Genomic DNA, 27079 nt, shown 5'->3' on the forward strand with positions numbered 1-27079 from the left:
AAATATGGCCACGAAAAAACTAAGAGTGCAGTGAAGCAGAAAAATCTGGATCTAACTAAAACCATAATGAAGTGATTCTGAAAAGGTGTTTGCTGCTGGACCTCTTTGTAATAGTCACATGTACCAAAACATCTCCAATGATTATGAATAATCTGTCCCAGTTCAGCTTAAAATCACACTGCAGCATGGAAAAGAACAAAAGCCCAACCCCAGGCAAAAGCTGACAAATAATAGTTTTTGTTAGTAAGATCTCCACAGTTCCACCCAATTGTGATTAGTCTCGTATCTGAGAAAAGCATCTGCTCACACACAAGCAGACTTAATCTACCTGCTAGAATGCATCAGCAGTAACTGCTCACAAACAAGATCAGACAATTCCTTGGCATAATGATATACACTTTTAGCTGGAATAGCTATGATAGAATACCATAGTTGGAATAGATATGACTTGACTCTTGGTTGGAATAGATATGATTTTTAGAAATAAAGGAGTACAAAACAGTATGTTTATACAATTTAATGTAGCTACTGCATACATTTCTTGGAATACTTTCTGTTTTGTTATTTAAAATTTTGTATTTGGCACTGAGAAGCAGTTACAGTTATGCAGCACAACAAATCAGGCTGACATTCTCACAGCTCTTGGGAACAGACCCTGACCCTGCTGAAAGTCAAGGCTGAAACACCCCGACAGAAGACAAACAAAAGAAGGGCCATAAAGAAGTTTCTACCAGACCTAAGTCAGGTCCCTGCCCTCTCATCTGTAAAGACAGTGTTTCTTCTTAATGCTTCCAAGCACTGAGCAGTACTTGAATTTTAAGTAGTAAGAAATATAAGATTCGCATTTGTACAAGAAAGGATAGGAAAGTATGCATTGCTGAAGTGGTATCTATAACCACCACAGTCTGAAATAATCTCCTTTATACAAATCTGAAAACACAAAACAAAAACCCAAACCCACACCAGCAAAGCTTTCAAGACCAAAACTGGAGTCAAGGTTCCCTTTCCTTTTCCATCTCCCTTCCAAAACTATTAATAATAAGAAGAAACTCATTTGTCATAACTTACTTGTTCTCCAAAATACTCAATGTCTAAGGCCAGCTGGAGTCGGATTTTGTTATCATCACTCATGCCCCCATTTGTACCAACAGGGTTTGAAGTTGCAGTTCTTCTTGCTTGCTTCAACCTTTTTAGACTCTCTTCCATTTTCTTAACAGAACTGAGCACATCAGATACAGTTTCATAATACCTGAATTAAGGAAGGTTAATGAGAAAGAAAAAATTCCACTTTACAGAAGAGCCTACTTCATACACAGAAATACATCACTGGCCCTGCTGAACAATGCCAGAAGGAATGGCTTCCCTTGCAAAGAAGCTACTGGTTAGCATTACCAATTAAACAGTATTTCCATTATTTGTTCCAGAGGTTAGTCTGAAGATTACTATTCAGTCTTTAAGACTCCTCATCACAACATTTCTGACTTGTTCAAGATGTCTGTACTCAACAGTGACCAAGGAATGCAACTGCTCAATTTTAAACAGTCAAAATCAGCTTCTCTTTACAATCAACAGACCACTGATAAGACTCAATTTTATAAACAGGACAGGAATACCAGCCTGACAGACCAAAACCCATATATTTTTAGGCAAGTTATAAAAGTGTATATGACAGTACACATAGGCACACCAGTCAGAAATGCCTATTTCTAAAAGGAAGAAACTGATTTAAACAGGAGTCTCAGGAAGCTGGCAGGAAAAGTCAGAAGAACCATAACCCTAATTTAGAAGTAGTAGAGATAAAATAAAACACCATTGCCCACTAAGAAAGAATCAACATTAGAGAAAGCATAGAATCAGAGATCTACTCAACAAAAGTTCAAAAAGTCTTATGGACTGAAATCCCATGCCTTAGTGGGAAGAGCATATCATACAAATTAACAGATGCCCAGGACTGTGAGCTAACAATAAGAAGGGAAAACAGAGCAACAATGGGAAATTAAAAGATCCATGAGAGAAATGACCAGATTGAGCTATGTTCTGTAATTTGCTAAAATACCTAACTTTCAAAGAGCCTATGAAAAATATTACTGTAAGAATTAAGAGCTGAAACAATCTTCCTGATGATTTTAAACAAGAAGGCAACAAAAAGCAGAAAAGCTTTTAAAAATGTAATTAGATAGGGATGGCTAAAGAAAAAGTGCTCGCCAATGCCATGGAAACTTGTTTCATGACAGCATTCTATGAAAAGTAAAAGTATTCCAGTAAAAGTCAGTCATGTCCTCTTTTCATATCTTGGTATTTCCTAGTCCCACTCACTTGTGATTAATTCCTACTTCTGTTGTACTCCTAAATCCTTCTGCCATTTAAGCAAATTTAGTCCCCAGTGATTTTTAACTAGTTTATGCTCTTTTCTGTTTTTTCATTTGGATGTGAATATATAAGAATGTATTATGACAGCAAGAAATTATTTGCATTTGTATTCTCAATAAATAAACTACAATACTCCTCCGTGTAAGAAATTCAGTTTCTTTGACTTGTTGCTTGCCAATGAGGATATTTTAAAACAAAATTATGAAAATAGTAAACATGCAAACAGAATTTGACAGAAAATTCTAAGGAATTAAGAATTGAACCTGCCAGTCTTACTGGTGATTAACCACTGCCATCATGTTTAACCTAAGTTTTGGAAAGTGAAGAACTTTCCAAAGGTCAAAGAGAACCAACCAAAGCATAGCTATAAATATGGGAAAAGGAAAAAAAAAAAAACATCCAAATAGGCTAAGGTGACTCTTTAGTTTTAGGCAAGGTTAGAGATAAAAAAAATATAGCTAACACAAAGAGTAAATTGTTGACAACACAAAAAGTAGGAGGTGTCCCGTGAAATTTTCTGGCAGAACTTTCAAACAAAAACAAGTATTGCTGTCTCATGTTACATGCTTTAACTGGCAGAACACACAAAATGCAAAATCCCTGCTCAGTAAAAATTTAAAATACAGCAGTAAGAATTTAAAATACAGCTAGACTGATGGAAAAAAAAAAGCCACTAAGGAACCTAATGCATATGTACAACTACTACACATGTTCAAAAGCCCTCAAGTTGCTAACTAGGAAACAGAAAATCTGTAAAGCAAGTATTACTTTATGACTGCCTTATTAAAATTGTGAACAACTAGCTCTTCAGCAGTTTAAAAAGCCCAAAGTTTTTTTTTAAATCACTAAAAAATTGAATAATCATAGCATACATTAAAGAAGACAAAGGACAGTAGAACTCAAGTTCTTGAAAATTCAACACTATTCATTGAAGTAACAAGGTTAGTAACTTTCACTGAAAGCAATGAATTTAAGGTCTTACATCAATTCTGCACATCTTTAGTTCACTGCTGCATTCCCAGACCTAACCAAATTTTCAAACATCCTATCCACCTCATCATGGTTTGCACAGATCTGAGCAGGAATCAGGGTTTTGGATTCCCTGCCCAGCTTTTCATCTGCTGAACATGCAATATGAGAGCAAATCAAAGGAAATATATCCCACCCAAAGAGTGCTGTATTTTGATTTTCTTTACAGTTGTGTTAATTCATAGCATTTTGGTTTTTTTCCTGTGCCTGTTCCATAGACATTAGAGTTTTTAACTAAGGCAAGTAATGTTCTGTATGTTTTTCTTACTTCTGTGTGCTTTCAGAGAGAGCCCCTTCCAACCAGTGATGAATCATGGGCTGCTTCAAGGTGTCTCTGTAGTCATTCTGCAGTCGGTAGAAGGGCTTAAGAGCACTGTCAACATAAGGTGAGGCTTTAGTTGGCACCTCCTGGCAGATGACAGGGAAACAAGTTGGGGAAGAAGGAACCAGTCATTTACTTACTCAAAGCATCAACACCCAATTCTAGCACATGTAAAAAATGCTAATCTTGTACCTAAAGCAAAGAGATACATAAACCATTCAGGACAAGTCAACAAAGAGATCCTTATACACATGGAAGACACCATCACAAAATTATTCAATATAATACAGAACAAGATTCAAAATGCCCAAAGCTTTTTCAGAGATGCATGTGCCAAACCATTCCTATGACCAGGGTGTGATCCTGAATGCTCCTTCTGCTCTTACTGACTCCAGACAAAACTGAGCAGACTCAGTGCCCAAAACAGACTATTACACTTTTGTTAAAATACCTACAGCTTTGTACCATACTTCACTAGGCTGAAGACACTGTCATGGGCTCTGTCAAGCAGATATGGACAGGCTCAAAGAACTCAATAATCTCAGCACAAGCCCTTCTGAGATTTATTTTTTCATTTGCAAGCAGTACTGACCTTGTTGGTTCTCCTATATAATCTTGGAACTTCCAGTGCACTCTTCAGGTATGCAAAGGAGGACTCACTGAGATCCTGGATGATCCTGTTATTCAAGGTAGGCACACAGGCTGAGAGAGAAGTCTTTGAATCTTCCAAGGCTCCTATTAAAGTAAAAATGCTGAAGTTTAAACTGAGCTACCCTGCCCAAACACAACACAAGTTATGTGAATCTCCTCAGCTTCCTAATCCCACTCACTGTCTGGTGTCAAGTACAGGATATGCTTACCAAATAAATACACACCAGCCACTTATAAAACACTGCCAGTAATACCAACCATTCCTCAGCCACAAACACAGACAGAGGCAAGGAAAGACAAGAGGAGCAAAGTGACATTCTTCAGGTTCCAAGTTTTTCCAGTACTACCAATGAGGCAAGGGCTTGAATCAAAAGGCTCTGACCTTCCAAAGAAACTGTGTGAAATTCTCTCCAAATTCCCTATGGAATTAGTGGAGTATGTTCAACTCAAAGCTGTGATTGGTTACAGACCATCTACTGAGCAGGGGATGTGCACAAGCTCCTACATCTCTAATAGACTTGGACATCTACCAGTAGTTCTGATTTAGAGATATCAGTAGAATTCATGATGCAAAACTTCTGGCTCTTCCTGCAGACAGGGACTAGTTCACTAGTTCACTCATGCATGTCTAGCTTTAATTATTAAATTAAAATCAAACTCCATATTTCACATAAAGAATGATCAGACAAAAAAAAAAAAAAAAAAACCAAACAAATGAACCAAAGAGGCAAAGCCAAAAGCCAAACTAACCCAAACCAAAAACCCAGAAAGAAAAAAGGAGACTAAAATACTGAATTGCTTTTACTCTCTGAAGTTAAGATATTTAACTATGATACTTTGATAACCCTCTGCCTCAAATGACCCATCAGGCCTAAGAGAGAACAGTCATTTTAGAAAAATATTTTAGTTTCCACTGGATAATGGAAAGCCTCTCCTTTTGTGTTCTTCCCCAATTATTTCAAAAGTTTAATTATATGAATCTTCTAGGATAAAGTCCTCACTTTCTGGAGAAAAATCCTAAAAGCACTTTAGACTCACTCAATTTTAATTGTTAAGCAATTTCTAGACTCAACAGATCTGTTCAAGATTGTTTCTATTTAACAATTTAAACAGAAGGCAAATTTTATTAAGTATTTCCACCCTAAATAATGAAACTGTAAAAGTTGATTTCATTTTTTTGGCAGAGGGGATTTGGGAGAAAGGAAAAGGAGCCTCTCAGCTTTACCTGCAATGCAAGACATATTCTTGAAGCCAATCATTTCAAGCTTTGGTTTAATCATGTCTAAGATGTCAGGAATCTGAAAAAAAAATCCCAAAATCAAGAGAGATATAGTCACGTTATAAAAATTTTAATTTCTTTTCCTCTGTCCTGTGAGTTTGAATTGCATCACAAAACATCCTCAATTTCTACGGTTTTACCGCATCTCTATTGTGCAATCAATACTAAACTTTACAATATGCACAGGAATTCAGGCTTACACACTAAATCCTTTACCTTATTATTGTACTCAGAGGAAATAATTTAGAACTAACAAAACCTCCTGCAATTTACAACTTTACAAATTACAGAAAATTCACCCTTACTGAAAATAAATACATAGGAATCATCCCTACTGGGAGACAACAACATACATCTCTCCTCAAGATTCTGGATCATTAATCAAGTATAATCATGATGATAAAACCTTTTCCAACCTCAAAGACTAAAACCAGCAAACACTTAGACACACTAAAGCCGAATGTTACACCACACTCCAAGCTGCAACAGAGACTTCACTAGAAAAGGTAAGATTGGCAGAGCGACACTTCACACCAAAAAACTTCAGAAAAATATTATTTTAGGAATTAAGCCCAGCAGCTACTGATAAAAAGAATTTAAATACCTGAAGTGGTTTGCCCGTAATCTGCCATTCCAAATAAGCACAGAGTAGACCACGAATTTCAGGTATCAGACACCCCAAGTTTTGGCATTTAAGATTAAGAAATAATTATGGTACATTATTTTAACCAATTTAATGCTCTTACAATATGCCAAAAACAATTATGAAGATTCTTTCTAAGTAAAGTCAAAAGCACAAACCCAATCCTGCAGTTTGTCCAGATCTGCAGCAACGTATATCAGCTGAGTACTAGATATAGACGACAATGGCACGCTTTCTGGCGAAGATCCATTTCCTTGGTCCTCACTGGGGTTGAGGCTTAAAGAAGATTCCTTTTTACCACCTGGCACAGGTTTTTTGCTCTCCTTTGTATTTTCACTGGAAATGGGCCTTACAGACACCTGAAACAACAAATTGAAGTGTGAACCCTAGCAATAGTGAAGGCAGTTAAAGCTGGATAAACTGAAACAGTACATAAAAGACTTGTAAGCCTTCAGCATTAGAATGCCATACTTTCAAGGGATATTACCAAATACTATTACTAAAATATTCAAAAAGTAAATGTTAAAAAAATTTGAGTACACTAGAAAGTTGGGTGATTTAGTACAAATTTGTCTAAGGTTAAGAGAGGGCAGTCCAGTCCTGCTGTCAAACAGCTCCTTCCTCCCACCTCCTCAAGCTCTCTGCTGTCAGGCAAGTGCTTCCCCTGACTACTCTGGTTTAACTCTGGTACTTATCAGTACTTTGCATGAGCTGATTTAGCTGAGAGAACTAAGTCACTGACTCACAAAAGAAATTATAAATGGAGATCTTACTGCTGCCTTCAGCTACTGAAGGGGCATGTACAGAGAAGACAGAACCAGATTTTTCCATGAGGTACAGTGAGAGAGTAATAGGCAATGGATATGTACTGTGCTAAGAGAAATTCTGACAACATAGGAGGAAAAAGCAATCAATCATCGGACCAGGGTTCCCAGGAAAGAGTGCAATCTTTGGATATACTCAAAATATATCCACCTTTGGAAATACCCAAAATTCAACTTAAGAGGCTCTGCACAATCTCATATAAGCTGTTCCTATTTTGAATAGGAACTGGAACCAAATGACTTCCAGAAATCCCTTCAAATCCCAGTTATTCTATTGTACTGTCTCTCTATGGCACAAGAAACAGGGGCTCACTTGTACAGCTGGGAGCAGGCAGTACAAGAGCAAAGCACATTTTCTCTGCTCAAAAGCAGTGATCATTGATGCTGAGTCAGCTGCCCAGGAAACTTTGGCTTTGCATTCTCAATACTAAAAAACTGATCCAGATTATATCACTCCTCCTTATTTGCAGGGTTATTTTTTTCCTGGCTGTGGTATTCACTAGTCCCCTGAACAGAAAGAAGCTGTGAGACAAGCGGAGAAGAAGGAAAACACAATTCTTATCTTGCTTGCTGTTCCTGTGTTGTGCTAAAGTAGAATGCAATATAGAGATTGTTTACCCAAAGTGAAGATGTTTTGTTCCCTTGGCCTATCAGGGCCAAGAAGTGTGTGTGTGTTGGACTATCACGGGACAGTCATGAGAGAATAAGAGATGAGTGCAGTTCTGTGCAGTTGTGAGCAAGAGTGAGTGCATGGCAGATTCAGTTTAGGTATACTATACATAGTATAGTATAATAAAGTAATTCATTAGCCTTCTGATGATAAAGTCAGATGCATCACTCTCTCTCTCCTTTGTCGAAGTCGCCTTTAATTTACAATACCTGGCTCTGTTTCACAACTTCACTCAATCAACAACACACAAACAGAAGAGAACTAAGATTTTGGCTTCTTGTTTCAGTGGCAGAGACAGAATTAAGCAGTATGAAGTACAGCACTGGCAAGCACCAAAGCAGCAGACAGCAGCACTGCAACAGTACTGATATTTGTGACTAATCACGTACTTTGCAGCGATACTTTTTATAAGCCAAAATCATGAACTGCTTGAAAGTTAAAAACCACTAAATTCACAAAACTCTTAAAAAGAGGTCACATATTTTGCTTCAAAGAGTCCCTTTCTGAGGGACACAGCCCACCACCAGCCCCTCACAGCAGGCAGCTCTCTCACCTCGCTGATGAACACGGAGTAGCGAGCCAAGATCTGCAGGCTGAGCTTCCACAGGCGGTGCGCTAACAGCGGCACAAACATCTGATCCGACCAGCACTTCACAAGACTCGCCCACACCATGTGGGTGGCCAAGAGACAGAAGGAGCTCCCAGCTAGAAACGATCAGGCAACAAAGGTCAAGTTCCTAAGCATGTTTTTAAAAGATGCAACATCAGTGTAACTGCATTACCCAAGATCTTTCCTAAATGATACAATCATCAAATAGAAATGCATTAAGCATTTCCTGAAATAAACTCTTAAAAAACTATCTCCTCAATGCTTTAGATTTCAAATTCCACCAAAGTCTTGCTGTAGCTGTGCAGGCCAAAGCAAAAAATGGGAATTTGCCTGCAATAAAAGCAGAAACAGCTTGGCCAGATAATCCACTTCAGGAAATAACATTTCCAAAAAAATTTTTGGCAGTCTTTTGAAGAAGTTACATTAGATACTCCTGCCAGCCGTAACATAATACTCCCTTTCCACTAAACTATTGCTCCTCTCCCAGTTACATGAGATATTTGCTATAAATATTTATTTTAAATACTGTACAAATGTCCATATTTAAACAAAATACTTTTTAAGCAGTTTACACAGTTTTACATTTAAAGCATTTTATGTAGTTTTAGCATTTTAGAGAATACAATTAGAAGGACAAGGAATGTGTCTGCAAGTTCCAGGCCTACACACTGAAGTGGCAAGATTTATACATATTTTGTCTCAATTAGGATTTTTTTCTCCTGGTTTGCTTCAGAGGGCATGTGTGGATACACACATAACAACATTTAGGTGTCTGTAGATACTGTCTTCATAAGTATTCATTCTGTTAGCTGAAATTAGTTCTTCTGATTACAATATGCTTCTAATGCATGCATCAGGTTATTCCTCCTGTTTATACCTCCTCATAAATCAATGTGTATTTTTGGAGCAGACACCAACACTATAAATGACAGCACGCCTAAATGCTGCCAACAGACAGCCATTTTTACACAGTGCTATACATTGCTACAACATTAAGAAAAATATGCCCCAATAACACAGCACAGCCTTTTGGTTGTCATTTAGAAGATGTCAAATGCTAACAACTCCTTCTTGCACTGAGGGGTGCTTCCATAAGTATGTCAATGCCAGCTGCTAAAGAGGAGTTTTTAGCAAGTAAAGTCATCACTGAGCAGAATTCTCACATTGCCATCTCTGCAACAATGTTTTATGCTGTTTGAACAGCCAATCAGAAATAAGGAAGCTCATGTGAACCACGGGATACATGTTACTGAATACTCAAGAGACACAGTGACCACTGCTATTTACACAAGTGATTCCTTTACAATACGTACTTTTTGCACAAAAAGTTTACCTGGTGCTTCCTCTAGTGTATCTGAAAGTGCTTCTTCTAAGGCCCCTGCTATTTCTCTGAATCTATGAGAAAGAAAAAATTTGACTATCACAATTCATTGCTTAAATTGATGCCTAAACATTTTTCAATGTTTACTTCAGTATTACTTCTATGTGCTATCAATGGACATACACAGATTTTAAACCTGGCGTTATTTTTGCCCAACTTAATACCCGCATTCAAACACTTGAAAGAGAACCTTTGACATTTTACAGGCACCTACAAAGCTTATACTTTAGGATATTATTAAAGTGGCTGCAAACTACAACTATCATCAAAATGACAGCTCACAGAGTGACAAGTCCTCAGCTTTTTGAGGAGGGAAATTTTTTGTTTTGTTACAGTTTTTAAACTATAAGCAATCAAACTGACCTTCTTTAACCTTCAGGTATGTCACATGATACTGCAGCTCCAGATTTCTACATGTTTGTTAATGAGCAGTAACATAAGGTTCTGCAAACAATTCTGTACCTAATAAAAATCAATAGTTCCTCAAGGACACCTGTTTTTGGGGTTTTTTTTTGTTTTGTTTAATTCCTCTTTTAAAATACCCTTTTAAAAAAAATTCACCATTCAAAGCAAAAAAAACCCCAAACCAAAATGACATCTCCAAAATTTTTTAGGTATAACAGCAGAAGTTATTAAAACCTCCGATACTTTTCCACACTTGCATCATTTTAAGCTTCCCTGTAAAAAGTTCTGTTGTCAGTGATTTCCTCTTTTTTTGCTTTTATGTGCATCATAGTAACTCTGTAAGTCTTTCTATCAAACTTAGTAATTACAAACCTGTAGGGTTTTCTCCTAAAGTTCTCTTAGCTATCATTTCCAGATCAGGACAGGAGCCCACCTAGTTTTTTTGCTCAAACTCCTAATGGAGTAGGATTAATGTTTAGCAACTAAACACGGTTGTGAAATGGCTTCAAAGCCTCAGTTCTGTCTATGCCCTGCTTCCATCAACAGAGCAGTGTCTTTAAGTCTTTTGGTGAAAAGGATTAGAGAACAGAATAAGGTTTTTAATGACAATGTAATTTTTGCTGAGTATGTCTTACACAGGAAATCATTTCCCCAGTGTAGGGCACAATCAGCTGTATTGACAGAACTGAAAGAATGAAACAAGGAAAGAGTTACTGGTGCTGTTTTGCCAGCACTGCTACAGAAGAAATGCCTGAACATCCATCTGTTCCTCAAAGGATCATTTCTAAAGGCTTTAGTAATGGCTGATTTTTCTGGGGAATTTCTGTAATTGAAAAAAGAAAACACCAAACAATCTTAACTATAAATGCTGAAGTGTGAGATAACAGTTCAATCAAAATCTTGTATGACTTAAAGGATATTAACACACATCAAGAGAAAGCTTTCATGATATATATAATTAACATGTTGTATTATTTTCACAATTATGCACTGAAGAGTTCACGGGTACTTCCAAAGTTAGATTCCAATATAAAGGCACACTATCATTTAAGATGAATCAGCTGCTGTTATCCAAACATTTCTCAAAATAGTACACTATTTAGTCTTACAGTAATCTTGGATTAAAGGACAATTATATTTAAAAGTGTTTTAATCAATCAAAGCTCAGAATACCTAATGGCAAGCATTTTTGAAGAGAAATATGCTGAAGCTCCATTTCAATTTTATGAGCAAGATTATCAAAGTTTGATCAATTGGCCTCCTACTGGAAAAGTTGGACTTGAAACAAAAAGGGCAATTAATGATACATATCTGTTAAAAGGTTCATAATGGCTGCAGCTCCACAGACACTTTCAGTCTGTGCACCACTATGTAGTGAATACTCCAGCCCCTTCCCTTTGGCCAGCATGAATATTTGTACAGTTAAGTGGTTTGGGGAAATTGACTGGAGTTGAAAATCAGTCATTTTTTTTTCTGAGTAACAGGTCCTTATCAGTTCACTACACAACTGCAGGAAGAGATGTGCAAGCAAAAGAAGAAATCAGGGTATCAGATGTTGTGACTACAGTTTTACAAAACACCACGAACCACCAAAATATTAAGACTCAGCTCCCAGCTCCATGTTCTTGTCACTTATATTAATTCTATCACTCATAAGATTCCTAGATGAAATTTTTCAGCACAAGTGTAGATTTCCCCTGGATTAAAGAAACTGTATAAATGTGACTGTGGTAGTGTTATTGCCAATTAGAGAATTGTGCAATAAAAAAGGTCACTAAAGTGACACAGGTTAAAAATAAACATAAATTTCTCTTCCCCCTCTTTTGGAAATTCCACTTTTTGTTTGTTTGGGTTTTTTTAAAGAGGCTCTCAGAAGGCTTTGGACCAAGACAGATTACACATGGCACAGCTGGGTCACAGCAGACTTCATCAATGGTTCTGTTCCTTGCCTGGAGGGTTGCTCTCCAGACCAATAATCAGACATGCAGACTACCCTTTCTAAAAATACAGTTTTATATTCTATTTTGTTCATTAAAATTCTAACATTACTAGAATTAAAAAAGGGCTTTCTTGGCTCACTCTGTTCTTTTCTAGCTGCAAGGTCTGTAAAAGAAAACATTATAGATACATCAGACCTGCTATTAAAATATTCCAGAAGTTACTACTCAGCTATTCAGGAACAGGGACTAGGAGGACAATCTTTGGGAAGGCAATGATACAATTTAATGAGTACATCCTGTGAGACATAAAGAATGTCAGAAACATGGCTAGGTCTGGAAAACCTGAAAGTTCTCAAGTCCTTTAGTTCTATACATCTAAGAAAAAAGATTTCTTTATTCACAGTAAGTATTCCTCTGGCTTTGCATAAGTAGCATTTAACATACAGCTTAGTTTCAGGGACACTGGAGAAAAATCATTTGAAACAAGAATTCAAGATTTATTTAGATCTGTTCCTGAAAGTCTTATGAGTAGCTTATCAAATCTGGTGTAACAACACAGTACATACTGAAGAGTAGTTATGTGATTTTTTGCTGAATTGTTGAAAGATATATAAAAGTTACTTGATATAATTAAATTCTTAATTTGATTTGCATACGATTTGTTGACACGTGAGACTTTGAACAATGGGGAGGTGTGACCTTAAGAGTGAACAAAAAAATGCATGCCAACCTTATTTGAAAATAGACAGGCAGATTCCATTTGTTGTTAAAGCTGTGGTAAGAGGGATGAGCTCTCAAGCGCTTCACGCTGGCCTGGGAGCCACACTGGCGTTCGAATTTCCGCACGAAGTCCATACTGGTGGTGTATCTCTGCAGGAAGAGAAGGAGCACTCTGCTCACACACAGGCTCCCAGCAAACAAGCAAGGCCACCACCCATTCAGCAGAACCCCTGTATGATGCTACAGCTAAGCTCAAGGGTCAGGATGGGCTGACACTGCCCCTCATCACCTAATAACACAAGGCTAAAAGCCTGGGCTGCACAGACACCAACACCAAATTAACTTCAAAGTGTTACTTTATGGTAAGGAAACTTCTAAAAACAAGAAAACTGTCCAAGCATTCTATCAAGCAGAACTGATCAGAGATTCATAACTATTTCTGAGCTCAATCACTGGGGTGGTGCTGCACACTACTAAAAGAGTCAGGTGCAGCAGACAAAACTACACAACAAGGAGGAACAATCAGGAATGAAACTTAGAAGTACGCATAGCCTACTGCACATGAGAATGGAAGCACAATATTTTTGTCTGTTATGCAGGACCTGTACTATAAGAATTTCTAGAGCTGTTTCCCTAAAAATGTTTTGTAAATATCAAAAAATGCAGCAGAACTTCAAACAATTTCAGATAAACTAACTTCATCCAGTGTATACTTCCAATAAGATGTTTATGAATAGCATTCAGTTGGTTGCAAGCAAAAAAAAATACATTAATCCCCAAACATACTGTGGATTTGGTCTCAATAGTATGAGAACACTGAAAATAATGAAATAATAAATTAAATCATGCACAAAGCGGAAAGTCAAATATTTGATGAAAGCCAGTAGTAAAACAGTACAAAAAATGTTATTTCATACAAAATAGACCTTGCTAACAGACCATGAAACTTAGGTAAATAAACTTACAATCAAAACACAACTGCACTTAAAATTCTATGAACTGAAAGCTAGTTTGGTTCCTGTGCAAGTTTGTTCTATTAAAAAAAAATTAGGAAACAGCCATAAAACTTATCATACATTCTCATAAATCCACTACTGAATTAATGAAATAGTCCAGACAATCTCTCAGTGCTTCTGACTTCACTGCAGGGTTAGGGTTCAATCCACAATCCAGAGCACTCACTACAGGAGCCAGGTGATTTTGCCTCTTGTGAAGCTGTAAAACGTTATCAGGAGAAGCTCCTGTGTTGCTGCTTAGAGGGCCTGCTCTCAAAAACTCTCCTGTGAACAAAGGACATGAACTGCCACAGGGATGCCTCAGTATTGGGTATCTCAGTAAGTTCATAACTTTCTGTTAAAGGTATAACTACAGAATACCTTTCTTGCGATGTTGCAGTTTCAGTGTCAAGATACTATCCTGAAAAATGCATCCAAAAGCTTTTAAGTGACTACTTTTCTCGTAATCTGGTTGTATCTATAACACAACGAACCCATAAAAGGTATAGGAGTTAGACCCAGATTGAATGACAGATGAGTTCTCTTCCAGGCCTCCTTTCTTAGATAATAAACCCAGCACTGTAAAAAGGCAAACAAGCTGTTAATGCTCTGCTACCCTAAGTGTAAGTCAGAGATATAAACCAAACACTCTGTAGAGACCCATCACTTTCAAAATGGAAGGCACCTCAAGAGACATTTATCTCAATACTGAAAATATTATATCCAGGAGAGGGAACTAACTGCAAGATTGGTTCCTATTTCAGCTTCTAGGACTGGATTGTTGACTGCAGAGTTATTTAAGAAAAGTAAAACTGGGAACCAAAAGGGAGCAATTCTCAAACAGAGAAATCTAAACTTAATCTTAAATGAATGTTTAGGGATAAAAGAAGTATTCTTTTAAATACACATAAAACTACACATCTAACTCAAAGAAAGGCACAACAACCTGAAACTATTTTAAAAAGCCATGTCGCAAAAACGCTTACTTTAACATACTTTACATTGCCAGTCTGATTTTTAAAGGATTTAAAACAAATCTTTCAATGCCCCTCTCTCCTCTACACCTAAAAACCCCTGAACAGAAAACACAGCATATTTAAAATGTTCAGCATTAAATCTATACATAGGTATATATGAAAATACACATGGAGAAGAAAACTGTTCTGCATTTCTATCAACCTAGAAAATGGAGACAAAAGATTATTGTCTAAAATTTGTGTAGCATTACTTGGCTCATCATCAGAGCAAAACAATTTTAAAAGGTTTTTCCCTCCCTCTCAATTCAGAACTATTAGTCTTTAGATAGGTGTAATAGCATTTTTACACTTGGCATTTCAACTTTGTATCGATTTTCAAGTAAAATATTGTAATGATTTTAATGATTTTAATGACTATGACTCCCTTAAGTAGTCAAAAGCAGTATGGAAAGTACTTTGGACTTACTATGTGATTTACCTGGAGGTCATGGTTGGGTGCTGGGTTTTTACTGGGGTTTTTTTTTGATTGTTTGGTGTTTTTTAAATAAACCAAACACCTTTGTTGGCCAGTATCAGTGTAACATAAGACAGGCCTTTTAAGCAAACCCAGCTTTTCTGAAGACACAATATACTCCTGTACATCATGGAGCACAGTACAGCAAAGGCCCAACAAGGCTCACAATCCGCAGTATGTAGGCATAAGGTGAAAGCTTGAAGAGTGACTAAAACTTCATGGTAAACTAAGAATTCTCATGTGGGAGGAGGAACACATTGTAGCATCACTTGCGTGGCACTACGACAGCTTTCTTCAACATCCATGTCATTTGCTTCTTCTTCAGAGACAGCACTGCAAACACTCAGTCATGCCAATCTGCCTCCACTTGTTCAATCTATCTGTACAAAAGAGATCTTAAACTCCCAGAAAAAATATCTAAGTGTTTAGTAAAAGCAGTTTTTCAGGAAGACATGAAGAATCACATGCCTTATAAGCCTCCACTTGCAAGCCAGCATTTCCTCAAGTCATCTGTCCTGATATGCCAACAGTGCCTTCCTTCAGACAATTTACCACTGCCTCCCATCTCTATCTTGAAAATAAAATGTTTCACACTAATCACAAGTCAAACTGCCTGGGGGAAAAACTCCAATTTTTTCAGTAATCATGGTTAAACACAAAGCAGGCAGGACATGAGGAAAAGCAGAGAGTTCCTATTTTCGACTTGCAACACACAAGTCACAAGTAAAGCGCTGCCAGAGAAGATCTTCATCCTAAACCAAGAAATCTATTTCACCATTAGTAAAAGATGATGTTTTAGAGACAGAGCAGCACTACCAATGAAGAAAATACATGAGTGACAAGTACTTTAAATTCATTATTTAATGTAAGCTTGTGATATCAGAGAAATACTATCCCTGTTTTCTAAACCTGATGGTGCTGCCAAATATTTTCAGGTTTTACTTGACTTGTGTTTATAATCACAACATAATATGCAGTACTGCAAGAGAGCAAAAGCTAAAACAAGCAAGCAAAACAAAGAATTTTTTTAACCTTCCCATAGTAAAAAATAAGTCGCAACCCAGATATTTAATTAATATTAATTATCAGCTCGTGCTATACAGCAGTTCTAGACTTGAGTGAACACTGGAGTCATCCACTCCCACCTTCAATAACATTGCAATTCTACTCCCAAAATAAAAACAAATTCATCTGCTGAATGGTATCCAATAACTTCTGCATGAGCTCTCCTAACAAACTTGAGGGGAGAATTAATTCCTATGAAAACTGAACCAAGTGGTTTGAGAAAACCTCCTCTTGCAAACCATGCAACAACATGAATTTACACAAAAGCAGCAGAGGGGGGAGAAGCTAGAGAACACGACTCTTCCAATTCTTGTGTCTGTCCCAGAAATTAGAAATGGAAAAATGGAAATTAATTACCTCATGAAACACATCTGGGTTTCCAGGGTTAAAAAGTGATGGCAATTTCTCTTCCAAACCACGTACTATTTCTGGCCACACTGAGTTCACCAAGAAATCATATCCAGGAACAATATCTGCTTTTTCACTGAAAAAAATTGCAATTATTCTATGATTATATTTTACCACCAGACTTCTATCTGGAGGCAGGAATCACTTAAAAAAAAATAGATGCACTGCACTAGACAAAATGCAATGAAATTTTTTTACGTATTTATACTGATTCCCTAAACTGTTTTTCCTTCGAAGACTCCTTATCCAATTCCACAGTCTTATCAAATCAAAGGTGCTTTTTTGTAACTCTCAAAGTGTTTAAAAAATTTATCAGTTACATATTTTGCGAGTGTGTACTGGAAAATTACTACATTTCAGCCAAGAAATCCTAGGTATAATTCAAGTTTTAATAGCACCAAACTTCCAAGACCTACCAAGTAGGAATAATGTGACTAATGCAATGAAAAAGAGAACTTCTTCCTAATTGTTCCAAACTGTATTTATACATATTGTGTTTGATCAAAAGATCAAAAGCTACCTTGATTTTGAAAACTTAAAAATTGAGAGCAGAAGAGATAATAGCATTCTATTCCAATTTAGTACATCACACCACTAAGTAGAAACATTCCATTATTAAGAAGAACAATTAAAACTTGCTGAGGGATTGAAAGAATTAAAATGTTAGTAAAACTTAGGAGTCATAAAGAGCTCAGCAATGGATGACTAATTAGAAAAGTAATTCTGCAGTCCCTAGGGGCTACGTCCATAGTTCTGCTAATTACAGCAGTCTGCTATATTAACCATCCTGAAAAGAGATGAATAAATGGATTCAACTCAGTAGACCTGAATTATTTAAGCTTGAAAAACAGGTAATTTAATTGCATAAGGAATAAGCACTTTTTGAGAACACAGTGGAAGCACAAATAAATTAAACCTGTAGTTTTGGTACACGCAATAAATCAGTCAAACCACTGAGGACCACTCCCACTTTTCTGATGTGCACTAATTCAATAACTTCTGAACTTATATTTTAATAGCTTTATTATGCTCTTCTCCTTGAATGAAGTGTACAATCATATTTAATGGGTTCAGAAAATCAAGTTATCTGACACACTGTATTATGCACAGGACTCACTTCTACTACTGAAATACAGGATTGTCTTTGCGTCCTCTGAAGGTCTGGGCTGCAGCACCAGGAAAGTCTGCTCACTGTTTTGTTTTGAGAAACACAGGTGTGAGGTACAAATCAAACTTGACTAGAATTTTCAGGAAAGGCCAGAGAAGTCATTAGTGCATGAAAGCTGATAATGCAAAGGATTTGAAAGCATATGATACTTGTTGTGACTTCAGTGCAGCTGAGAAGCCCAGGATACTCACCTGGAAATTGCTCCCCCTGTCACTTCCCGCAGGAGGCGGCAATGATGAGGAACAAACTCCAACAGCCTATTGTACATAGCCTGGAGGCCATTGGGGTGGGATTGCACATACTGCTCCACCATCACCTGCCAGGAACAGCTCAGTGTTAAACGCCAGAAAAGTGAATATAAAATATGCTGTAATGCAAGACTCACAAAACTCTTAACACTATAACCTCAAATACCGGGATAGTCAGCATATTACTTTTTTTTTTTCATTATATTTTCCAAGTATAACTTGCCAGCCTGAATTATTACTTCCTTTAAAGCAGCACTCTTAACTGCCAAGACTGGCCCAAAACTGGGAAGGAGATCCTTTCTTTTAAATGTGAGCCACTATGTCTGGCTGCCAACCCACTGCCACATCACTGTCACCTGAAGCAGTCTGTCAAGTTAAAGAGGGAACTGGTAAAAGCTAATCAAACTCAGAATAAAGTAAAAACTCCTTCCAAATGTTGTGGTTGGTCCAATCCCAAATACAGTCAAGCCAAAGCAAAGCATCTTCTGTGACACTGCTAGCAGCTAGCAAATCAGCTTGTCTGGACAGTGCCTCATACTCAGTGAGAAGGGATAATCTCCGCCACAAAGAGACGACAGTAGAAAAAGAACAACAGCTTATTTCTTGGTATTCTTCCAATGTCTGAACACGTTTGCCTCTTGCTACATAAACAAGTGGAATGGTGCAGAAGTGGTGAAAGAACAGAGCCTCAGAAAACTGAGGGGAAAGTGACATGTCTCATGCTGTAGCAGCTGTTACAGCACGTAGCAGACACCCAATGGAAACCTGTCCTAAATGGGAGAGGTTTGGTTTTTTTATTCTTTAGCCGAAGAAAAATAGAGATAAGAAAAATAATCCACCCTGGATATAACTTGAAATTGGTGACAGGCAAGTAAAGGAATTCCTTCATCCTTTTCTTCTTAAATAGCAGCAACAACCAAACTGACGTTTTGCTGCAGCTCAGTTATCCTGTTCTCTCCACAAAGATATTTTGAAGCTGCTAACAAAAGCTGGAGGTTCACAGGAAAAATAAACACATTTGGAAAACAAATGGAATTTTTTTAATGTTATCTTACCTCATCTACATAAGGTTTTACAAGCACTTGGCCAACTAATGCCTCTGCATCTCGTGTTTTGTCAATTGTTGCATAAGTGCGCAGACAGTGGCGTATTATGTCAACATTTGACGTTTGAAGGCCTTCCAAGAGCAGCCCTTCCAGAGACTGCTGCAACATGGCTGTTATTCCAGCAATACGCTACAAAGAGAAAGAAAATATAGTCAGAAAGAGACAAAATCAAAGCTTGTCATCATTGCTGAAGTAAATTCATCCAGATGTGCCTAACTCAGCTTTCTATCCTTACTTGAAAAGTACAAAAATTTGATAACTGCCAGTGTTCAATGACCATTAACACAAACTTAATTGGCTACTGATGCTATATAAGACAGGATTTATTATAATAAAGCTAAAGGCAATTATTATGTTCTATATGTTGTAAGTTCCATGGTAATTTATACCAGGTCTGCTTTATCCTGAGGAAATAAGTTACTAATTGTTTCTTGTTCAACTGAACCAGTATGTGACAATAAACAAAAGATTTACAGTAAGTGACCAGGGATAACAATTGTAGCATTTATCCCTCACTGTCAGAGACTAAACAGACAGCGTGTACCCAGCACTACTTGTCAAATTACCACAAACCAATGACACTGAGTGACACTAGCAAACACCAATGAAATTAGATTCCTTCTGGCTTCTGCCAAACAGCTTCTTCAGCCTACATATATTCTCCTTTTTGCAAACTATTTTTCCTGACCTCCCATGACATCTTTTCCACTAGATCTGACTAGTGTAGCAATGAGTCCATTGCTACACTACCTGCAGATATACTCCTGGCCCTATAACTCTGCATTTGAAGGAAGATCAGCAACACACATTAAGGCAGTTGGAGTTGAACTATGAATATAGCCAGTAAAATTTCTTCTCTCTCTTTTTACATGCTGTATTGTGTCCATCCATCCTAAAATGATTCATACAATTTTTACTGAACATGCGAAGTGAGGAACCCAACAGCTGACTAGTCATGAAAGCTACATTCTGATAAACCTTAGCAACAACAGGTACAGGACACAAGTCCTGGCAAACACCATTAAGGAAGCCACGTGACAAATGTTCTCCCACCGCACACACTACTCTGCTGCTCATGCTCACTGCTGCTAATATCCAAGTCTGATATCCAACTCAGTGGCCAGAGGAGTCTTGTAAACTGTCCATGTAACAAAATGATCCCATGGATATCTGGAGCCGAAACAAGTTTGTATTGCCAATAGGCAGAGGCACAAACAGAACTACCTCAACAGCTTGAAAGCCATTAAGAATGACACCCTCATGAGAATCAGCTTAAAGCATTACCCCATCTCTATATTCACACCTTCCTTTTAGCACAAGTTTTCATTTATTCCCTCTCCCCACTGAATGAATAGAAGAAAAAAGTCCCACCAAAACATCACTTAGTCTTTTACAGTAGGTAAAAGAGCATACTGGGAGATTAGTAATGGCCAGCATAATTTCATGAGAAGACAAACCTGAATATATTCAAGCCAGCCACTATGTAGGCACATTCCATTTATGTTCTGGTCTGTACACGGCAGCTAACAAAGCCAACATAAATCTCTACAACGAGACCTCAGTATAAGTAAGCAGATGAACTGCAAGATACATTAGGCTGACAAAAACATCTGTCATATTTCCTATTCTTATTCTCAGTAATTTATCCTAAAGAAGTAAGCAAACAGGGCATAAAACCTCAGAAAAAGCAATAGTTCTAGTCAACTGATAAAAATGACCTCAAGAAACCCAATTCAATAAAACTCTGTGGAAACAGGCATTTGTCTTCCAATTATACTGGTTTTGCTTGACTGTGCAAGTGTTAAATGTCATGCAATACTTACTGGTCTCACTTTGTCTAAAAGGGGCATTCCTTTGCTTTGTACTGCATGAAATTGTAGTTGATTAAATTCTGTGGCAATTCTCTCTAAAACTTGTCCAGTTACAAGTGGACTAGAAGAGAGAAGATACAAAATGAGAACACAGTTAGATCCTTTCAAACCAACTCCCTCTCATCTGTAACAGATAGACAGAGCTCTCCCTCAATTTTTTGTAATTTCAGTATTTTGAATTCTGATAGGTACTACTGTAATGATTGCAATCAAGCAATAATGATCTGGAGCATGCTACATGATTAGTGCTGTTTTGCAGCTCTAACATGAAGTGGGTGAAGCAGAAGCTGAGAGGAACATAAGCTCTTGCCTCAGCAGGATGAAGCTCTTTCTCCTAAATGGCAGTTTTATCATTACATGAAAAGTCAGTCTTAAGAGAGCACAGCAAACTGCACCAGGTGGTTTTCACTATCCAGATTTGTTTCTTTCTTACTCTGTCATATAGTAAAACTAATGATAGTTATCTCTAGAGAAACAGTCCTGCCCTTCTTAAGCCCACACAATCCCAATAACGAGCCGAATTTTCAGTTGTTTAAGAATGATCTTAACTGCAAACTTAATTCTGCAAAGTGCCTCACCTGACTGAAAACATCTGCTCTTGTCCCTCTAGGTATCAACCTACTTTCTGGTTCACCCACCCCCACTATCTATCATGTGATCAGGCACACTGAGCTGAAGAGACAGTCTCACACTGTGTCTTCCCTCCAGCTTAAATTGTACTTGCATCCCAGTCAAGCCTTTCAAGAGCATGATGGTACATCAGCTCCAAAATTGGCTGAACAACATCCTGCAATCCTCAGCAAAGGCAGAGGAAGAGGTTTGACTGGAATTTGTCACAAATCTTCCTTGTACTAGGTTTGCCTTGCCTGCCTAAAGCTATTCTTGCACCAGTCCTTTCACTTACACATAAGCAGGGAAATCAAGAAAAACTATTTTGTTTCACTTACAAATGACATTGGAATAAACTATAGAGAGTATTTCAGACATGAGAGGATTAGTGACTTCTAATAAAATAAAGTGAAAAAAAATAACTGCACAGTAACTTCACAAAGCTTGCTTACTGAAAGCACCACAAGTAATTTGGAAGTTTGGAGTCTGAGTTACATGTTCTGTGAATGACTGGCTTGCGGAAGACTAAAACAAAGAAAATACTAAAATTCCAATAATTTAGTCCATCAGAGTTACATTTTTAAAGATACATCATACTGCTGGTAAATTCACCTTCAACGACAACATGAAATTAAGTTAGTCCCATCAACTACAAACAAAACCAAACATTACAATTTTTTACCTGTTTCCCTCTAATGAGGACAATTCTTTAGTGCCTTGGGAATGTAGAATCTTCTCAATTTTCTCCACAGACTGAATAACATGAATAAGTCTCAGGACACACATCTGTAATTAAAGAAAGATTTTTCATGTCTAAGCCCAATCCCAATTGACATCACCTAAAGAAAATATTTTAGATGGTTTCTTAGTTCTTTGGTTTTTTCCTGGTTTAAGTTTTCTCCCTTTATCTTAACACTTGAGTCATGTCTCAGGTGAAGTATTGCTCACATATGTCCATAAAACACCATAAATAAATGTTTGTCACATGTGGGACAGTTGTTCCTATCCCTGCTGTTTTTCAAAGCACAAAGACAAGTGTTAGTGTGTCTCCTGCCCATAAAAATTAAACAGCTGTACTTCAATTCCATTCATAATAAGTAAGTTTATATGCTACTGCAGTTAGAAACAAGAGCAACTATTACAAAAGAAAAAAATCCAACTAAACCAAACATATGGGCAACTACAGTAAAGCAAAGATTTATGACCAACTAGACACTGTAAAATATGAAGTTTGTCAACCAAATATTCACTACATATTACAAGTACAAAATCCTGCACAGTATGCATCTAGACAGCATAGAACTTTCTTAATTTCCTTTTCTCTGGGTTAATGGCAAAATCAAAGTTATCCTAAGGATGATCTTTTGAAGATAGTACTATCTGCTGTACCTTTTTTCTTCTAATGTCTTCTTGTTTAGTCATTCGGTCATCTACTGCTTGAATTCCTTCACTGACACATGACTTAAGACTCTGTGAGAGAAAAAGCCAGTATGTAAAGCCTGCTTCCCATTTAAGGGTTGAAAAAAACCTAAAAAAAATAAATCTAAACTCAAGACACAGATTAATAAAATCATGGGACTAATAAAAGCTACAAAATATCAAGTGAAAAAGCCATAAATACAACTAAATAACTGAAAGTAGAACCTGCTCCTTAGGTATTGCCACTGCAAATCAAATATAATTATTTCCACCATAACCATTCTTTTATTACATTAGAGAGAACAAATGACCTTTGCCTAAAAACAGGCAATCAACCCACTATGTTTTTATGTCTTGCAACTGAAGTTATAAATCAGTTTTAAATAATATTTTTCACTCAATAAGGATTTCTCTATGCTTACTGAGCCTGTTTTCTGTTAGACACAAAGGGTGTGATATTTTGGAGGCACATTTAGGCATCCCTTTGAACTGGCTGCCAAGATGATCAAAAATTGCCCCTTCCTATAAATACCAAGTCAGTGTGGAGGAGCCAGAATAAGCTCCACCTTCAAAAGAGTGATGTTTTATGGTTAAACCACACACTGAGGAAAGTAAGTCCATAAAGGGACTTTGCTGCACCTGAATTTTCTACCATCTTTAAGTTACTCAAATATTAAAACAGCCTCAAGATATCTCCATAGACTTGTCTTGCAAGAGTCTATTCACTTGTCAAGTTTTAGAAACTCTTTATCTCTTGAAATGCATTATAGGAAACCTAAATTTACTACAATACAAGTGCCTGAAAACACAATGCTTCTCTTACTAGCAACCTAAGTCATCAGTCTTCAAAGAAAAGTTTACTGTAACAAATATTAACTTGAATAGAAGGCATTCTGTACATCATAGGAGAGCGAGCTGAAGTTTACCAAGCTGTTGACAACGGCTGTTTTGAACATACCATAACTTCTTCCCTTAATTGTCCCAAAGGTACTGAAAGTTGATTGAGAGCCTTGTCCATGCCAACCTAAAGAAATTACCACAAACACATGTATTACTTTTTTGATAAGATCATATGTGAATTACTGACAAAGCCTATCATTTTACAGATACTGAAAGAGAAGTGAGAAAACATAGCTTCCTTTATAATTTCCAGTTTTTAATTCAATGCAAAAGTATGTTATCTCAAATAGAAGCATAAAGATGTAAGACTGCTTTCACACAAACCCAAAAGATAAACAAAATTTCCTCCTATGGAAATTTTTTCTCTCAGAAGTATGTTAAGTCTCAGTCTTTAACTCTGTATAATTGGAACAATTACAATTTTCAGATACAAAGTTGGGGATTTTTTAAGCTACTTTGATATACAAAAAGTTTAAAGATTCCTAAAAGAATCCTTCAAAACAGACTTACTTTTATCATTGCTATTCTATTTTAATAATTTAATTCCTTCAATTTTAAAAGTGCTGACAGTTTGAAACAAAGTTTGCCCTGAGTTTTAACTCCTTAACAAATCAGCTTTAAAAGACAAAATGCATACATCTAAAACACTTACCACAGACCAACAGCAATTCTGTACAGCAATTCTGTAATTTCTACAGGAATGGTGTCTCAGTGCAAGGACTAGATACCTCAGTTTAAGATGCCTTAAATCATAAAATGCCAAAATAAAAGCCATATACTTTTCATATGAAAAATAAAAATCCCACTGAACCACAGTAAGCCTGAACTACAAGGTACAACCAGTAACACTTACGAGATTTGTTGAGAGATTAACAAAATCTGCATAGTCCTTATTTATGAGCTCTACCATAGCAGTTTTAAGGAGTTTGTAATAGAGCTCCAGATCCTCTCTTAGCTCTTCCAACTGCACACGTTTCCTGCAGTCTGACACAAAGTGATCAACATCAAAATCCGCCTGAAACAGGAAACAGAGAAAGATGTAAGTAAACAGTTCACACCAGGAACACGCTCAAAATAAAGTATTCCATATGCTTGTGAGTTGACCAAACTAAAGCCCGAGAGGAAAAAGGCTTCTTAACGCACTAGTTAAACTCTCGGTTTTTAGGCTGAAAAGCACAGTGTCGTGGGGCTGAATATCCAATGATCAGCTCCCCGAAATACAGGAGAATTAAAAAAAAAAAAAACCTCAAACCACGAAACAACTGCCAAGAGTGGAAATTGAGCACTGAGAACTGCTCTACTCTCTGCAAGCAGCGAGGCCTCTCGCTCCCGTCAGTCTCGGAGCCCGGCCCTACCCGGACACGGCCGGATCCCGGATCCCCTGTCAGTGACACCCCCGGCCCTCCTCGCAGCCCCGGCCGGGGAAGGGCCCTGGCGGAGTTGTAAAATCCCCACCACGGCTCCGGGCCGCGCTCTCCGGCAGGGAACCCGCCACCCCCTTCCTCAGGAGACCCCTCGCCCCTCCACATCCCCCCGGCCCCCGCGCACCTTCATGAACTCGTCCTTGTCGAAGCAGAGGTTTTCGGGGCCCCGCGGCAGGCTCATCCTGCCCTCCATGCTGAGCCCGCACCGCCCCTCGGCCAGCGCGGCACCGCCGAGCGCGGCCGCCGCCGCAGCGCCCCCTGGAGGGCTCCGGCCGGCGCTGCGGGCGGGGCCCGGCGTGCGGGGTGGGGCCGCTCGGGCTCGGCCTGCCCAGGTCTGCGGGGACGGGCGGGAGCCAGGGGGCTGGATAGCTGGAGTACGCCTCTGGGATCATCGGGCCAACCTGTGACTGAACCATGGCAATTACGTCATGGCATTGGGTTCCACGTCCAGTCTTTTCTTAAACACCTCCTGAGACAGCGACTCCAACACTTCCCTAGGCATCCCAGTGCAATGTCCAAGCACCCTTCCTGTGAAGAAATTTCTTCTAATGTCCAATCTAAACTTTCCCTGGCACAGATTGAGGTCATTTCCTCGCATCCTGTCACTGGCTACCTGGAAGAATAGGCTGATCCCCACCTGGCTACACGCTCCTTTCAGGCAGTCATAGAGAGGATAGTGGGGAACCTCCGAGACTCCTTTTCTCCAGGCTGAACACTGCCAGCTCCCTCAGCTGCTCCTCACAGGACTCACACTCCAGACCCTTCACCAGCTCCATCACCCTTCTCTGGACACACTCCAGCACCTCAATGTCCTTCCTGAGCAGAGAAGCTCAGAACTGGTCACTGAACTCAAGATGCAGCCTCACCAGTGCCAAGTACAGAGGTGCAATCACTGCCCTGGTCCCGCTGAACATGCTTTAGTGATGGAGGCCAGGATGCCATCAGCCTTCTTGGCCACCTGGGCACACACTGCCTCATGTTCTGCTGCTGTCAACCAGCACCAACAGATCCCCCTCCACTGGGCCTCTTTCCATCCACCCTTCCCCCAGCTTGTAACACTGCATGGGCTTGTTGTGGCCAAAGTAGAGGACCCAGCACTCAATACTTGCACCCAACTTTGTGTTCTGTGCATTTACAAAGGGCAAACTCAATCCCCTCATCCAGATCATCCAGCAGCACTGTAACCCCTAAACTGCTAAACCATGTCACCCCAAGCCAGACTCAGATGCCTCTTGATTCCACCACTTTTCTGGGCAACGTATTCCAATACCTGACCACCCTACCAGTACATTTTTTTTCCAATGTCTACCTGGATCTACCTGGATCTCTCCTGTCTCAGCTTAAGGCCATTTCCCTGTGTCCTTCAGTGCAGGCATAGAAGAAGAGACCAGTTCCCACCTCACTACAATCTCCTTTCAGGCAGAAAGCAATGAGGTATCCCCTGGGCCACCTCTTCTCTAGACCAAACAAACCCAGCTCCTTTGGCCATTCCTCATAAGACAAGTTTCTAGACCCTTCACAAGCCTTGCTC

General features: G+C 38.4%; 1 protein-coding gene across 3 annotated transcripts in view; it reads right to left on the reverse strand.

Annotated features, from left to right (window-relative positions):
• The window catches only part of COG2 (component of oligomeric golgi complex 2), a 32837-nt gene extending 7008 nt beyond the window's left edge, over nt 1–25829 (reverse strand). Inside the window, exons 1-18 of one of the 3 annotated variants that reach the window (XM_074537464.1) lie at nt 25673–25829; nt 24978–25139; nt 24183–24248; nt 23195–23275; nt 22488–22591; nt 21149–21257; nt 19275–19454; nt 18163–18287; nt 16753–16879; nt 12855–12994; nt 9732–9793; nt 8342–8493; nt 6453–6653; nt 5598–5670; nt 4314–4456; nt 3668–3807; nt 1069–1249; nt 329–413 (exon numbers count right to left, since the gene is read on the reverse strand). In XM_074537464.1, the coding sequence (XP_074393565.1) occupies nt 342–413; nt 1069–1249; nt 3668–3807; nt 4314–4456; nt 5598–5670; nt 6453–6653; nt 8342–8493; nt 9732–9793; nt 12855–12994; nt 16753–16879; nt 18163–18287; nt 19275–19454; nt 21149–21257; nt 22488–22591; nt 23195–23275; nt 24183–24248; nt 24978–25139; nt 25673–25741 (2187 nt within the window). In that variant the 5' untranslated portion in view covers nt 25742–25829 and the 3' untranslated portion in view covers nt 329–341. Of the gene's footprint in view, nt 1–328; nt 414–1068; nt 1250–3667; nt 3808–4313; nt 4457–5597; nt 5671–6452; nt 6654–8341; nt 8494–9731; nt 9794–12854; nt 12995–16752; nt 16880–18162; nt 18288–19274; nt 19455–21148; nt 21258–22487; nt 22594–23194; nt 23276–24182; nt 24249–24977; nt 25140–25672 lie in introns of those variants that run through there. The other 2 variants (XM_074537463.1, XM_074537465.1) reach the window with 2 other exon arrangements.
• Nucleotides 25830–27079: the final 1250 nt, after the last annotated feature.

The sequence above is a fragment of the Zonotrichia albicollis genome, chromosome 3 (assembly GCF_047830755.1).
Source record: "Zonotrichia albicollis isolate bZonAlb1 chromosome 3, bZonAlb1.hap1, whole genome shotgun sequence".
NCBI lineage: Eukaryota > Metazoa > Chordata > Aves > Passeriformes > Passerellidae > Zonotrichia > Zonotrichia albicollis.